The 14,991-nt window shown below is 35.1% G+C and overlaps 1 protein-coding gene across 1 annotated transcript in view; it reads right to left on the reverse strand.

Moving 5' to 3' along the window:
• The window catches only part of CPNE8 (copine 8), a 232,642-nt gene that overhangs the window by 79,607 nt on the left and 138,044 nt on the right, over window positions 1–14,991 (reverse strand). Inside the window, exon 11 of the mRNA XM_047065738.1 lies at window positions 2,823–2,898. Within this exon, the coding sequence (XP_046921694.1) occupies window positions 2,823–2,898 (76 nt within the window). The remainder of the gene's footprint in view (window positions 1–2,822; window positions 2,899–14,991) is intronic.

The following is a 14,991-nucleotide window of genomic DNA, read 5'->3' on the forward strand; positions in this document are numbered from 1 at the left end:
TGCAAGAGAGACCTTTAACATCCTAGGTCCTAAATAATAATAATTATGTATAGCAAAGAAGAGTATATTCAGGAGATGTAAATTTGTCATTAGGTAAAGAACACTAACATAGCAAATCACCTGGCTGTGTGCATATATGAGGGCTCTGTTACTCTTTTGCTGTCAGTGGCAGTAATTTCCACCAGACATCCAGGCTCTGTGATGATTGGTAAAGGTCTGGTTGTGGACCTAAGATTTAATTTTTGACCATTTATTCCATGAGGAAAATATTCTTGCACTCCTATATTATATAAGACATCAAAGAACATAGGGAATATGAAGATGAGTAAAATCTGTTGATCTAATAGGATAAAAGAACACGTAAGTGCTTTAAGAGAAGATCCTTCAGCACATCCCAATCCAAAATACACAGGAAACATTTGACAGGTAAAGCAAGTTAAAAGAATTTATGAATAAGTAGTATTTGAACTCAACTTTATCAATTTAAACTAAGGCTACAATAAAAAAAAGGAAAGACAACATTTGAGAAAGAGGAAAAAGCAATCGGCCCAGGTTGGCTGGAGCAGAGTGCAAATACATGTTATTGAAATGAACCTGAAGGCCTGCAGGTACATGAAGGCTGCAGGAGACACTCCTGTCTGCATGCATGGAGATCCTGAAAGCTCTTTGCAAGCTTAGAGATCCCAAAAGGGCTCTATACATTGCTCCAGCCCCTTCACAGCTGCAGTCCACCAACAGTCCTATGGGTCCAGGGTCCCAGTAAGAAACAATCCTGTCTGCAATTGTCCAGACCTTGAAAGGGCCCAATACTTAGTTTCAGCTCCTTCCAGCTATAGTTTGTGAGTATTGCTGACACAAGGACCCACCAGGGGACACTCACATGTCTGTACCTCAGGAGATCATGAAATATCCTTATATTTATTAGGCCTCAGCCCCTCTGATCTTGATCAGGAAGCCCACCCAGGGACCTGGTGGGAGACATGCCCATCTGTACCTCCAAAGCCAGGTCTACAGACCAAAGTCTCGGCTATGGTACCTGAAACAGCTTCTTAGGCATGGTCCACAGCCAGTTCTGCTTAGACACCCATCAGGTGATCAGACACGAGTTCTCAAAAAGTGCTGGCCGGAGCCACACACATCCTCACATTTAGTAATAGGCCAACTGACTGAGGACCCTACTGTATACCCTGAAGAGGAACACTGGTTCAGTGCCAGCCTACTGAATAAAGTACTAGAGCCAGTCTCATCCACTCAGGGATGAGATAGAATCCATGCCCATTCAAGACTCTGATCAAAGCAACCCCAACCATAGATACTAGTGCAGACCTAACAGCTTTAAAAGTGGCTCCAACCCAGCATGACTGCAGTTCTGGAGGTAATCCCATCAGCTCAGGAACTGACAAGAGGTCTTTATCTGCCAAAACCAGTCTGGAAAGCTGTAGGGGGGTTTTAAAAGCTTAGGTTTTGCTGGAGATATAGAAGCCCGAGGATAGGTGGAGAAAACAGGGATCGGTAAGTACCACCTGTCTTCTATTATTTTCATTGCCTATATGGAGCCTTAATATTCCGTCACTGGAAGACACAGATAGAAAAATTGATGCTTACCCCATCTTTGCTCTTGCCTGGGAAGTTTGCTCTATAATATCTCATACTCTACTAAGTAAAATACTATACAGTATATAGCACTTAACAAAATACACCAGGGGTGCCTGAGTGGCTCAGTTGGTTAAGCATCCAACTTCGGTTCAGGTTATGATTTCACGGTTCATGAGTTCAAGCCCCACATTGGGCTCTTTGCTGACAGCTCAGAGCCTGGAGCCTGCTTCAGATTCTGTGTCTCCCTCTCTCTCTGCTCCTTCCCCGCTTATGTTCTGTCTCTCTCTCTTAAAAATAAACATTAAAAAAATGTTTTTAAATAAAAAACCATATTTCATGTGTTAGTCTCCCTTACACACTGAAATTTTTAATCATCTCTGTATCTCTGAAATTTTTAACCATCTTAACAGAGAATGTGGAATATAAAAGCCATGCGATAAACATTTTTACAAGTGAATGAATGAATAAGTGAATGAATAAAATGCTACTGCCATAGAAGAAGGAAAGTGCTCCACTCCTAACTTAAAAGAGGGTACAATTTTAGTGTCAATCTGGCAGGGAGAGTTACGATTATTGACTAATACTAAAATATTCTCCTTTCCTATTGATGTTTGTTAAATAAAAAAAATTATAGAGAATGTACAGGTAGCTTAGCTCAGGTATTAACAGTGCCAAAACACACCATGTGCTCAAAACATATCTGGTAGCTAACTGGCAAGGTAGGTTTAAGGCAGAAACAACTACTGTGCTTGCCTTAATAACCTGGATTTCTTTCATGACTGAATCAAGCTTTGTCATTCCTTTCAGTCTTCAACTAAACAACAGGGAAGTCGCTCAATCTTATAACACCATGTTGACATAATGAAAACACCTATTTTTCTCTTTTTATTAAAAAAGGTTTGGGGGAGGAGGTTGGTAGGAAGGCAAAACACAAAGGGTGAGGCTTATGAAAAAATGAACTTGCATTCATATTGAAGTTTTAAAAACAATAAAAAGCTTCATTGGCAAGAATGTTTAAATTTCTCAAAACAGAGTTAAAAGATCATGGAACTTTAAGAGAAATAATATCATTCAGTCTCCAAAACAAGTCTGTTTAATAAGCTTAAAGATTCTTACATATATTGGTACTTACTTAACCTTTGCCAATTATCCTTTACAAAATCTATACTTTCAGAGCATAAATTTACTTATTCCAGAGGAAAATAATAGAATAGAATTCCCCTTACCTCATATACATTGAATTGTGATTGTCCTCTAGAAAGTTCCCTATAGCTTGTTGTAAATTCTCCAATGAAATCATGACTAAAATTAAGGGCAAAATATATAGTATTAGCTTTCATACATTTGCCAATTATACCTTAAAGCTTTTCACAAACGTACAGTCTAATCATGAAAAAATTACTATGAGCATAATTTAATAACATATTTTAAAAGAGAATCCATACATAACTTCATTGTTCTTTAACCCTGAACTATGTACACTCAAAAATTACATTTTGTTAGTATTCAAATAATATTCAAGTTATCCCAATTTGATTAATATTTATAAAATATTAATTTGAACATTAAGATTTCAAATGGTACTTGTTTTAATAACTCATATCTCAAAGACATTTCATCATCTATACTACCAAAATGATTAATAATTTATTCAAAAAGGATTAAAGCTTAAGACACTCAAAACTTATTATTATTTACATCAATAATCACAAATACAATATACAAAACTCCTAAAACTTAATGACCACGATGTAATAGGACATTATTTTTCAAGGGTATCCCATGTTAACATGGATAATAGTCACCAAATTTCATTTTCAATAATAACGGTTTAAAAGTATACTGTTAATATCAACATGGTTATTCTGAGTTTTTTCATCTTGAAACAATCATCATTGCCTTCTCAGAAAGCAGGCCTTCTACAGGTGTCTTCTCAGTTTAGCTGGGGAGGGATAGGAATTGACTAAGCATACGTGTTAGTTCTCACCATAAAATCTTTGTCAATGTGACTACTGAAGTTTACCTAGCAACATAAAAAACATGTTATGCATTTGGTAGTTTAGAGGGGACTTGTATTCTGCTACCCTATGTAATCTGAACACACACTGCTAAGAAATGCTGGTTTTCAGTGCAGTGGTGAAATGTAATGCGACAGAGGAAGAAGATAAAGATTACAGGAACTAAAGTGGTAAAACAAACCCTAAGGGATGTCACCGTTATTTATATCATAGAATTTAAGCTTGGCCCATTCACTTTGCAAATGCAAGGTGTTCATTATTACCATATATATATATGGTAATATATATGTATATGTATATGTGTATTACCATATATATATATATATATATATATATATATATATCCCAAAACCCGAGGTAGGTTTAATGCTTAGTTGTGAATCACTAAAATCCATCAAATCTCCATAGACCTGATGACCAGTGACAACCAACAAATAAGTTGTTATCTAGCCAACCAAATTACTGATTTCTAAAGATGGCATTTGGAAGAGAAAACTAGCTGCCATTAATTTCAGCAGAGTTTTTGCAATAGGAATTGTTTTATAACATTATTTAAAATACAGCTCATTTAGATTCCAGCCTCTCAGTTCTCCCTTATGTCAAAGATCTTACACATACATGATATTACTCGAAATGGGACATCCCTCTTTATAGATGTACCACGTTGACCCCTTCTAGATTTGACTTCCAGAAGCATATCTACACACATGAAAATGTGAAAGGAAAGAGGGTTGGAAACAGTGGCAAGTATATTTGTATGTATGAACCCAATCTCCTAGGAATCACTCATTGAAGTTACACAGGGAAAATTATAAAATAGTACTTTAGTGCTACATATTTCTAATAAGTGGAATAATTTTCTTTCACCTTCAGAGGTGGAAGCTCATAACCTTGGTATCTTTCACTGAGACCTTAAAAACTGAGTTATGGGGATTCTGTTTAGAATCTATCCTCCTTCATTGCTGTGCGTGCTTCAAATATCTTAAGAGTCACGGAGATCGAGGCGCCTGGGTGGCTCAGTCGGTTAAGCATCCGACTTCAGCTCAGGTCATGATCTCACAGTTTGTGGGTTCGAACCCCGCATTGGGGTCTGTGCTGATAGTGCAGAGCCTGGAGCCTGCTTCAGATTCTGTGTGTGTCTCTCTCTCTCTGCCCCTCCCCTGCTCATGCTCAGTTTCTCTCTCTCTCAAAAAGTAAATAAACATTAAAAAAAAAAAAAAAAGAGTTCCAGAGATAAAACATTCTATTAGAGCACTTCAAGCACAATGCTTTGGTATTGGTAACTGTGGCCAAGCCTTATATAACAGAACTTACCACACTAGTGGTGGGAACTTAACATAGAGGGCTTAAAATAAACTCTGGATCACTTAAGGCCATATGGTAGTTTTCTGACTATGGTAATCCTCATCTGGTTAACTGTTTAAATTCAATATGCAGCTATTACTATTAACACTAAATTCCCACCACTCAACACTAATCGAAAACTTGGTAGAGAGAAGCAATATTTACTGATCTCAAGTAAATACAATTACTCAATCAAGTCTCAAGAACATGTAATACCCATTTGGATAAAGTCCAGCAGAATGGCAAATCTGGACCTAATTGCAATGGTCAAGTTTATCATACGGCACACATTGATGCGCTCCTGTTGAAGTCATTATGGAGCTCTCTAAGAAGCATTTCTCTGATATTTGGTTCTGTTTTGTTTTGGTAAATTTGTTACTCTCTACAGAATTGAATGATGAACAATGGGACTCAATGCTATGAATCTGCACTTTTGTGCTTCCATTTGTGTTTCCTAATCTGAAAGCACCCTGTTTATTAATAAATGGAGATTTTCCCCTCTGCATTAGTTGTTAGAGGGTTTACACCCAGATGTATGGCCATTTCTTGCAGGATATGTATGCATGATGTGCTGTCCTATGCAGGCTTTTCAAATTTCTTACCCTAATTCCCCCCTTTGCTTCAATTTCCTCACCCAGTTTATAGTTCACCATATGTTACTACATACATTTCTGTAAATTACCTTGGATCCTTTTCAGAGTAAGACAGGACACAAATAAATGGAAGAATGAATAAAATATTTGCTCCTCCCATTCTGAATCTTGTTCAAGATTATCATTTTGAATAAAACACTGAATGTGCATGTCATATAAATGCAATGCTATGATGTGTTGTAGAGGAGAAAATGTATTACGTGAGTCACAAATTGCATTTCAACCTCCAAGACAACATTTCTGTGAGATAAAGAAAACACATTATTGTATCTATTCAGAGCCAGAGAAATGGATGACCAAGAAGTGAGGATTTGTTGAAAGGTTAACAACATAAAGCATAAAAGCAGGTAGCAGTAAACTTGCCAACCCTAGATATAAGGTGCTTTGTCTCCAGAATACATCCTAAAAATTTGGGTGGATAAGTGGACTCATTCCCAGGTCAATTTCATCATAGATCTCTTGAATACATGGACATTTTTAGTTTCCTTTGTAACTTGTCTTACTTAAAAAATTATTTAGTACGCCATAGATAAATACTCTGAAGAAAGTATTAAATGTAATTTTCACTGATTTGTAATTATCTTTTCCCCTATCATCAACTATTCCAGATTTTACTGAGATAAAAAGAAAAAATTAATTTGCTTTAACATTTTTATCTGTTCATGATTTTCAATACTGTAATATTGAAACAATTATCACTATACAATAAATCACAACCAACAATTTCCTTGTGATTTAATAATACTGCTTTGCTATTTCCTGTTAATTTAATTGCAGCTAAAATAATTATTCTATGTTATGTCTTTGCATTTACAAAATAAAGTCTACCTCAGGGCTGCTTATCTGATTTGTGTCTGTTTACCTCTCTAATTTGTTCTCCCTACTTTTTATAAGGGAGGAAATAAAGAGATTTTTGAAGCAAATTGATTATGACTATATAGCTTAGAATTTGAGGAAATAAAGAGATTTTTAAAGCAAATTGATTACAACTATATAGCTAGTAGTCTGCCTCTAAAATCCTTGTTTGAGCAAAGTGATTAAATTGTTAAATAAAATCTGTATATTACAATTATTTCTGTGCTCCCTTAAGAGTGGAAAAATGGGGATTGTGTCTACTGACATTTACATTTGAAACCTGTAGGACAGTCCCTACCTAACAAATGTGTCTTTCCCACCACCACCCCCCCTCCCATTTTTGGCACCTTCTTTCCCAGCTTCACCTATACTATGGAGGCTAGCTATTATGTCCTCCAAGAAGCCTTTCCTGCTTCATGCCATTCCCTCTTTGCTTTTAAAGAAGCCAGTATCTCTCTACCATCACAAACCTGTATTGTATTGTACCTGCTCTTTACATAGCTCCCCTCTCAGTCTCCGTACTTGAAGGTGAGAAAGGTGATAAACTCATCTCCATTTTTTCAGCATCTACCTCATTGCCTGGTAAATGGGCACTGTTGAAAGTTGGAACTAGATTCAGGTTAATATCACAGTCATGCTGTGATCTTACCTTGCAGGTCATATGAACAGATTTGCCTCAGACTATATTCAGTCTAAAAGACTGGCACAAGTGCCAATCACAGTAACCACCATCACTCTCTCTACCTCCTTAAAACAACTCTGAGAGTAATGAGAACAACTGTTCTTTTCCCCAGAAGTGCACCCACACAATCCCACCAGAGGCAGAGAAAAGAGAAGCAGGCAATATTGCCTTCTGTGGGCATTTCTGGTGATCTTCCTGAAGGCCACCCTGCCTTGGGACAGATAACTGTTACTTTCTTGACTGTCAATAAACTACTTTTGCACATAGTGTATACAAATGGCGTGTATGTACTGAATCCATCTCAGCCCTTTCTCTACCACCATGTGGTCTGGAGTGAGTCAACTTCGGGGTCCTTAAGTCTTCACCGAAAAATGGGAGGCAATGCCTACTTACGGTTTTGAAAACAGACTCAGAAAATTCATTTGATTCTTTTTTTTCTGTGAAAAGTGTTTAACTCCTCAAAAAAGACACTACTAAGATACCTTTTTCCAATTATTAAGAATATGATTCCAGACACACATATATATAATTGTAAGAAAGCTTTCATCAAAATAACTTGTGAGGACGTAATAGGCTTATGAACTGATACATGCTGCGTTATGATATGGAGTTACACACACCTGTGGCTTGTACTATTCCAATGTGATTCCTTTCCTCTGGAGTACACACACTACAGTGTGCCGTGTGCCAGGTGTGTGCTGAAGGACCTCTCACATAAGGATTTGTAAACAAATTGTGTGTTAAAGACAATTGCTCTAGGATGTTGAAAAGATTCCAGCTCAAAAATGGGCATGAGCTTTCCCATGGAAGCAACAGCCCCGGATGCTACCGTCTCCTCCATTGGTATTTAAACATACTGCCTTCCCATGTTCCTTTATCTTGTCTAATCTGGTCCAGTCCTAGCAAGCATAACAACATTTTTAAAAATAGCTAGAGATTAAGCAGTCACAGAAGTGAGAGACACTTTTAATTGAAGTGTAGTCATGGTGACCCTAATTAAACTCATAGGTTGCAGACATTCTTACTGGTTAAACCTGTATTTGTAGGAGAGCAGCAGTGTTTTTCTAGAGGTGACTGAAACCAAACCACTAACTCCATGATCACAAGTAAACTATGCCCTCAGATTTGTGATTTCTCACAATCAACACTAAAAGTCATCTTTATGAGTCCAATATTGTTATCAGCTGTCCCTGATTTTGCTAATTTTCTTTGCTTTTCTTCTAGTCAAAGCCATCAAATTTGACAAGACTTTTCAGCATCTAAGAATGTTTTGGTTTTCTGGGGCTTTTTAAACAAGAGAATACCAGCCCCTACTGATTCTTAAAGGAAATAGTTCTATGTGAAAATTTCAACAAAATCAAATCTTTCTTTTCCCTTGTAACTTCCTCAAATCCTGACAGAGAATTTAGTTTACTTTAAAAAAAAATCTAGAAATATAACGTTTAAATATTCCCAGATTATGAACTTGTCTATAAATTTGCAGAATTATTATGATTATTAATTGCGCTAGTAAACAAAGATTATAAACATTCTTACAAAAGTAATATTTTTTATTTGTAAAGTCCTGGTTTATTCCCTCCATAGATTACAATAATACTTCTGGGCCTTCAAGAGGAAAACAGGGGTGCCTGGGTGGCTCAGTGGGTTGGGCACTGACTTCGGCTGGGGTCCTGATCTCACAGTTTGTGAGTCTGAGGCCCACATCAGGCTCTGTGCTGACAGCTCAGAGCCTGGAGCCTGCTTTGGATTCTGTGTCTCCCTCTCTCTGCCCCTCCCCCGCTCACGCTCTGTCTCTCAAAAATAAATGTAAAAAAAAAAAGCTTAAAAAAAGAGGAAAACAGATATAATCATCTCAAATATCAAGAATTCAGCAGGAGAACTAGGCTAATTTTATCAGTCTTATCCATACCAGCTCCTTGATACATTTCTAATACAGACAAAAATTTAAAAAGATATAAATAGCATATATATATATATATATATATATATATAAAATAAATACTATTGTCATTTTAGGTATAAATTCATATAAAATATTACATAGTAATATATGATATTACATCTACATAATTGTACATTTTAATGTATATATTGTATCTATTATTATTTAATATTTCATTTATTAACTTTATTTTCATTTATTTATTACATCGATACAAAGACTTGGGACAAACAACACGTTTTCAGATAAAGATAATATTTTTGATGTGATTTACATTTATATAGAAAAATGATATATGTCATCATAAAGAAAATGTTCTGTATGATGATTTATCACATTTAAGCTCAAAATGTGTGCCTATATATCACTCCATTTTTTTAAATACAGGGTATAGACATATTTTCTTATATATATTTATATGTAAGTATTTTTATAATATATATTTATAAATGTATTATTTAAAGTCCAAGTGTATCTATTAGATATAATGCAAATTTCAACTACACATAAAATCTAACTTTTAAAAAATAATTACCTTTGATTCTTTTCTATTGCCTCTAATAAGCTTAATGCACCAATATATCATCAGGCAAATAAAAATTCACCTCATTAAACAAAGTGAATTGTATATGGCCAAAAATTCTTAATATACAATCACTTTTACCTACCAATAATTTCACAAATGCAATTTAATCCATTGAAAGGTAGGGTGAAGTTTCTTTAGCTAGCCAGGATCTTTGGATATTTTTTTCTAGGATTATATTAATTAAAAAGTTAACTGAGATAAGGTCGGAAGTTAGATTCTCCAGTTTCATCAACTTGTAACTATTTTATGTAATCCATGTCACATACTTTATTCTCTATAATTTCAAAGTGATTGAATTCTAGTTTTTACCTTGAACAGTAATCTCTAGAAAGGAAGGTCTGTGTGATACACTAACTTGTTTTTGAAATTTAAACTATCAGCCAGTGAGTGATATTTTTTCAGCTGAATGAGAATAATAATAGTATTGTTATAATAAGCAAAACAACAACAAAATACCGGGGGGGGGGGGCTGAATGGCTCAGTCCATTTAGCAGCCAACTTCAGCTCAAGTCATGACCTCGTGGCTGGTGGGTTGGAGTCCTGTGTCATGCTCTGTGCTGACAGCTCTGAGCCTGGAGCCTACTTCAGATTCTGTGTCTCCCTCTCTCTCTCTCCCCCTCCCTCTCAAAAATAAACATTAAAAAATTTAAAAAAAAAAAGATCACCCCACTTTGGTGAAATTTCACATTTATTTATTTATTTATTTTTTAATTTTTTTTTTAACGTTTATTTATTTTTGAGACAGAGAGAGACAGAGCATGAATGGGGGAGGGCCAGAGAGAGAGGGAGACACAGAATCTGAAACAGGCTCCAGGCTCTGAGCTGTCAGCACAGAGCCCGACGCGGGGCTTGAATTCACAGACTGCGAGATCATGACCTGAGCCGAAGTCGGATGCTTAACCGACTGAGCCACCCAGGTGCCCCGAAATTTCACATTTAGAGGTGACTGACTTAGATCTTATTTGACAGCTCAGAACTTTTGGATTTGCAAGAATTTCACCACTGGAGATTGTGTGCTATTTTTATATTAATACAAAAGTAATAATCATTTATTGCCATTCAAGATTTATAATACTTTCTTTGAATTCCTACATTACTACCCATTATATTTCTTGAAGTGATTATTTTTTCTTATACTATTTATGGAGAAACGAAGGTTTTAGGCATTTTGAGAGACTTTAATAATTTTATGTGTTTTTGAGGCATGTTACTTTTTAATGGTTTTAACAGTGTGAATATCTTCAAAGTATTAAAATATGGAAATAGAATAACCCACATCATAAAAGTTTTTCCATGTGTGTTAGAAGCTTGAATAAATTAATACATTTTTGAACCAAATGAGGCTCCAGGAGACTATGAAGCAAAATTTCAGAATCACTGAGTTCCCAAGAGATACAAATCTAAAACATTAATCAAAGAATTAAAAGTACCCAGTGAATTGGTGTTTGGGTTGCTTAGATAGGATAATACTTATGTATAAAAGTTCTTCCTTTTAAATAATAAGCTTAATTAAAAACTTGCCCTTAAAATATAGTATAATATCTGGGAATTTTCTAGTGGAAATGAAAGAAATACCTATGCAACCCAATAAAAATAATGTCTGCCTATAAGTTCTCCCTTTGGGATTTACTGATTTTGCGTAAGTCATTAAGCTTTCTAGTAAAAATTTTTCACCCCTCAAAAGCATAAAATACATTTTCCTATTCACTTCAAAAAAAAAAAGTGAGTTGATTAACTTCAGTTGTTCTGAACAGAATAACAGAAGTTTGTTTTGGGTTCTTGGAAGAAAAATATTGTATTAGAATATGGCCATAAAAGCAGCCCTAATATCAATATATGTTAAAATTAAATTTACAGGTTAAAATACAAGTTTATAATACATATATTTCATTGGCTTGTTCATTTAGACTATTCTGTAATATATGCAAATGTATTAGCATGTGATCTAAAGTAGAGTTTTTCCACATATTAACTATCCTATTCTACACTTTTAGGAAAAATAACACTAAAGAACTATTTAGATAGCAATGACTTCAGTGGGCACTATGAATGTGTGAAGATCTAAATGTAAGGATAGTTTTCTATAAATCTAAATAAACATTCCAATTGTGAATTCATTTTAAACATAAACGGAAAATGGCACATTAGAAAATTCTTCTCATTTGTATGTTTATTTTGTTCTATCTATGTACAAAATCACCAATTGTGGCCAAAAATATGTTTATAAGCTTTTATCTCTATTGTGGTGTATAATCATAGAATAGTGCTAGTAAACCAAACAACTGAAGTGCCATAATCTATGAATATTCATGTACTTTCATACATTTTTATGTATATATCAATCTGGAAATTTAAAAAATTTTGTTTCTGGAAAAGGTTGCCAATAATTCTGCAACACCCCTTAGCAAAGTATACACAATTGAAATGAATATATGCCACTTGTATTATAACTATATGTATTTAATCAAACTTAAAAATCTAAAACTGCAAATTTTGACAGCCTTACATACATTATATAATAAATACTAATCATAGGAGAAATTGTGATACCAAAAAAATACCTAGCTGTTTTTAACGACCTTTTATTTCCTAGTCAAAAGATTGTTACTGAGTACTTCCTTTAACTGAACCTCAATGTCAAACAATTACACTTAATCTGTTTAAATATACACATAGACGTTGCTACAAAAGGCCATATTTCATTCTTTCTCATTGCCAAGTAGTATTCCATTGTGTATATAAACCACAATTTCTTTATCCATTCGTCAGTTGATGGACATTTAGGCTCTTTCCATAATGTGGCTATTGTTGAAAGTGCTGCTATAAACATTTTGGTACAAGTTCCCCTATGCATCAGCACTCCTGTACCCCTTGGGTAAATTCCTAGCAGTGCTATTGCTGGGTCATAGGGTAGGTCTATTTTTAATTTTTTGAGGAACCTCCATACTGTTTTCCAGAGCAGCTGCACCAGTTTGCATTCCCACCAACAGTGCAAGAGGGTTCCCGTTTCTCCACATCCTCGCCAGCATCTATAGTCTCCTGATTTGTTCATTTTGGCCACTCTGACTGGCGTGAGGTGATATCTGAGTGTGGTTTTGATTTGTATTTCCCTGATGAGGAGCGACGTTGAGCATCTTTTCATGTGCCTGTTGGCCATCTGGATGTCTTCTTTAGAGAATTCATGTTTTCTACCCATTCTTCACGGGATTATCTGTTTTTTGGATGTGGAGTTTGGTGAGTTCTTTATAGATTTTGGACACTGGCCCTTTATCCAATATGTCATTTGCAAATATCTTTTCCCATTCTGTTGGTTGTTTCCTTTGCAGTGCAGAAGTTTTTATCTTCATGAGGTCCCAATAATTCATTTTTCCTTTTAATTACCTTGCCATTGGAGATGTCTCAAGTAAGAAATTGCTGTGGCTGAGGTCAGAGAGGTTTTTTTCCTGCTTTCTCCTCTAGGGTTTTGATGGTTTCTTGTCTCATATTCAGGTCCTTTATCCATTTTGAGTTTATTTTTGTGAATGGTGTAAGAAAGTGGTATGGCCTTTTGTAGTAACATGGATGGAACTGGAGAGCGTTACGCTAAGTGAAATAAGTCATACAGAGAAAGACAGATACCATATGTTTTCACTCTTATGTGGATCCTGAGAAACTTAACAGAAGACAATGGGGAAGGGGAAGGGAAAAAAAAAAAGATTAGAGAGGGAGGGAGCCAAAACATAGAGACTCTTAAAATCTGAGAACAAACTGAGGGTTGATGGGGGGTGGGAGGAAGGGGAGGGTGGGTGATGGGTATTGAGGAGGGCACCTGTTGGGATGAGCACTGAGTGTTGTATGGAAACCAATTTGACAATAAATTTCATATTAAAAAAACATATATATAGAACAGATTAGAAAAATCCAAAAGAATGGTTTATTCTCAGATATTCTTTAATGGTGTCAAATTCAGTGCAATACCAAAAATGCAACTTTATACGAGGTTAGCTTAATATTAAAATGTTGCTGATTTTTAGTAACAACTGTGAATGTAAACTGTACTATCTGGTTTAAACTACAACGCAAAATTATTCCAAATATTATGAAATGTACACACAAAGGAAAGTTGTGTCTTCTATTTCTAATGAAGTGGTTAGTTGAGACAACTATTTAGATAATTCAAACGTAATTACCTGTATATTTTAAGTAAAGCTATTTTAAGGCTTTATTTTCCCTTTTCAACTTGTAGGTACAGACATCAGTTAGAAATTATGAGTACCAGCATTATGTACCCAAACAGGTTGGAACTAAGAATCTCATAGTTGAACATTAGAGCTTAAATATCAAAATCAGAGCAGAAATCCTTGATGGGGTGCAGCCAATCAACCTTTAGGACATAAAATCATTTAGGAAACTGAGCTTCTATCCATACCAGAGAGACATATGTCAATCATTTGGTCAAATTTTTTTACAAAATAAATAAATAACACCAAGCACTGAAACATATACGAATATTACCAAGCCTAAATTGTTATTGGTAGTGGCAGTGTTCTATGTGTCTTAATTTTTCTCCAGATCAGCAACTATAAAATTTTCCTTTCCAAACAGGATTGAAATGCAACATGAATAAATGGCTACAATGTATTTTTGTCTTGTTTTAATTCTCTCAGGTTATGTCTACAATAGTCAACACCAAACGCTAAAGCTAAGAACTTATGTTTCAAAGAAAAGATTCTGGAATTCTGAATACCATGTTCCATTTCTCCTACACTAAGAAGCGAAATATGATGGGAGATAAAAGCAATGCTTAGAAAGATAGAGGAATAAGCAGTAGTTTGATTTGCAGCCAATGACTAGTTACTAGTCATGTAAAATGGAAAAACCATTTCCACATTTTCCTTCGTTTTCATGTCTGGAAAAAGAACAATAATAATATTTTTTATTGGGAATTTTTTGAGAATTGAGAGGAAATGTGTAAAATTGCTTGGCATACCAAATTAAATTTAAAACTTGTATGGTGCATGATCTTAAAATGGGATTCCCAAGCTTTCTGTAGAACAATTTATACAACAAAAGGACTGTACACACCACAGTCTCTCTTATTCATTTTCTCTTTCTGACTAGACAATTTCGATGAAATATTAAAATTGTCACAAAGTAAAGGTATTTGGCAGATGTACATCTATAGTGACCTTGTCACCTGCTAAATTTTAATAAACTTTTTCCAGGACTCAGTTGTCGCTAAGCTTAGTTTTATGTGTATTTGGAATACTAGTAGGTGAGTGACAAACGCTGTACAACTATACAACACATGTGGGTAACACAAAATCTCAAATCGT

The sequence above is a fragment of the Lynx rufus genome, unplaced genomic scaffold (assembly GCF_022079265.1).
Source record: "Lynx rufus isolate CCGP_SWC_20201006 ecotype Redwood Valley unplaced genomic scaffold, mLynRuf1.p SCAF_7, whole genome shotgun sequence".
Classification (NCBI taxonomy): domain Eukaryota; kingdom Metazoa; phylum Chordata; class Mammalia; order Carnivora; family Felidae; genus Lynx; species Lynx rufus.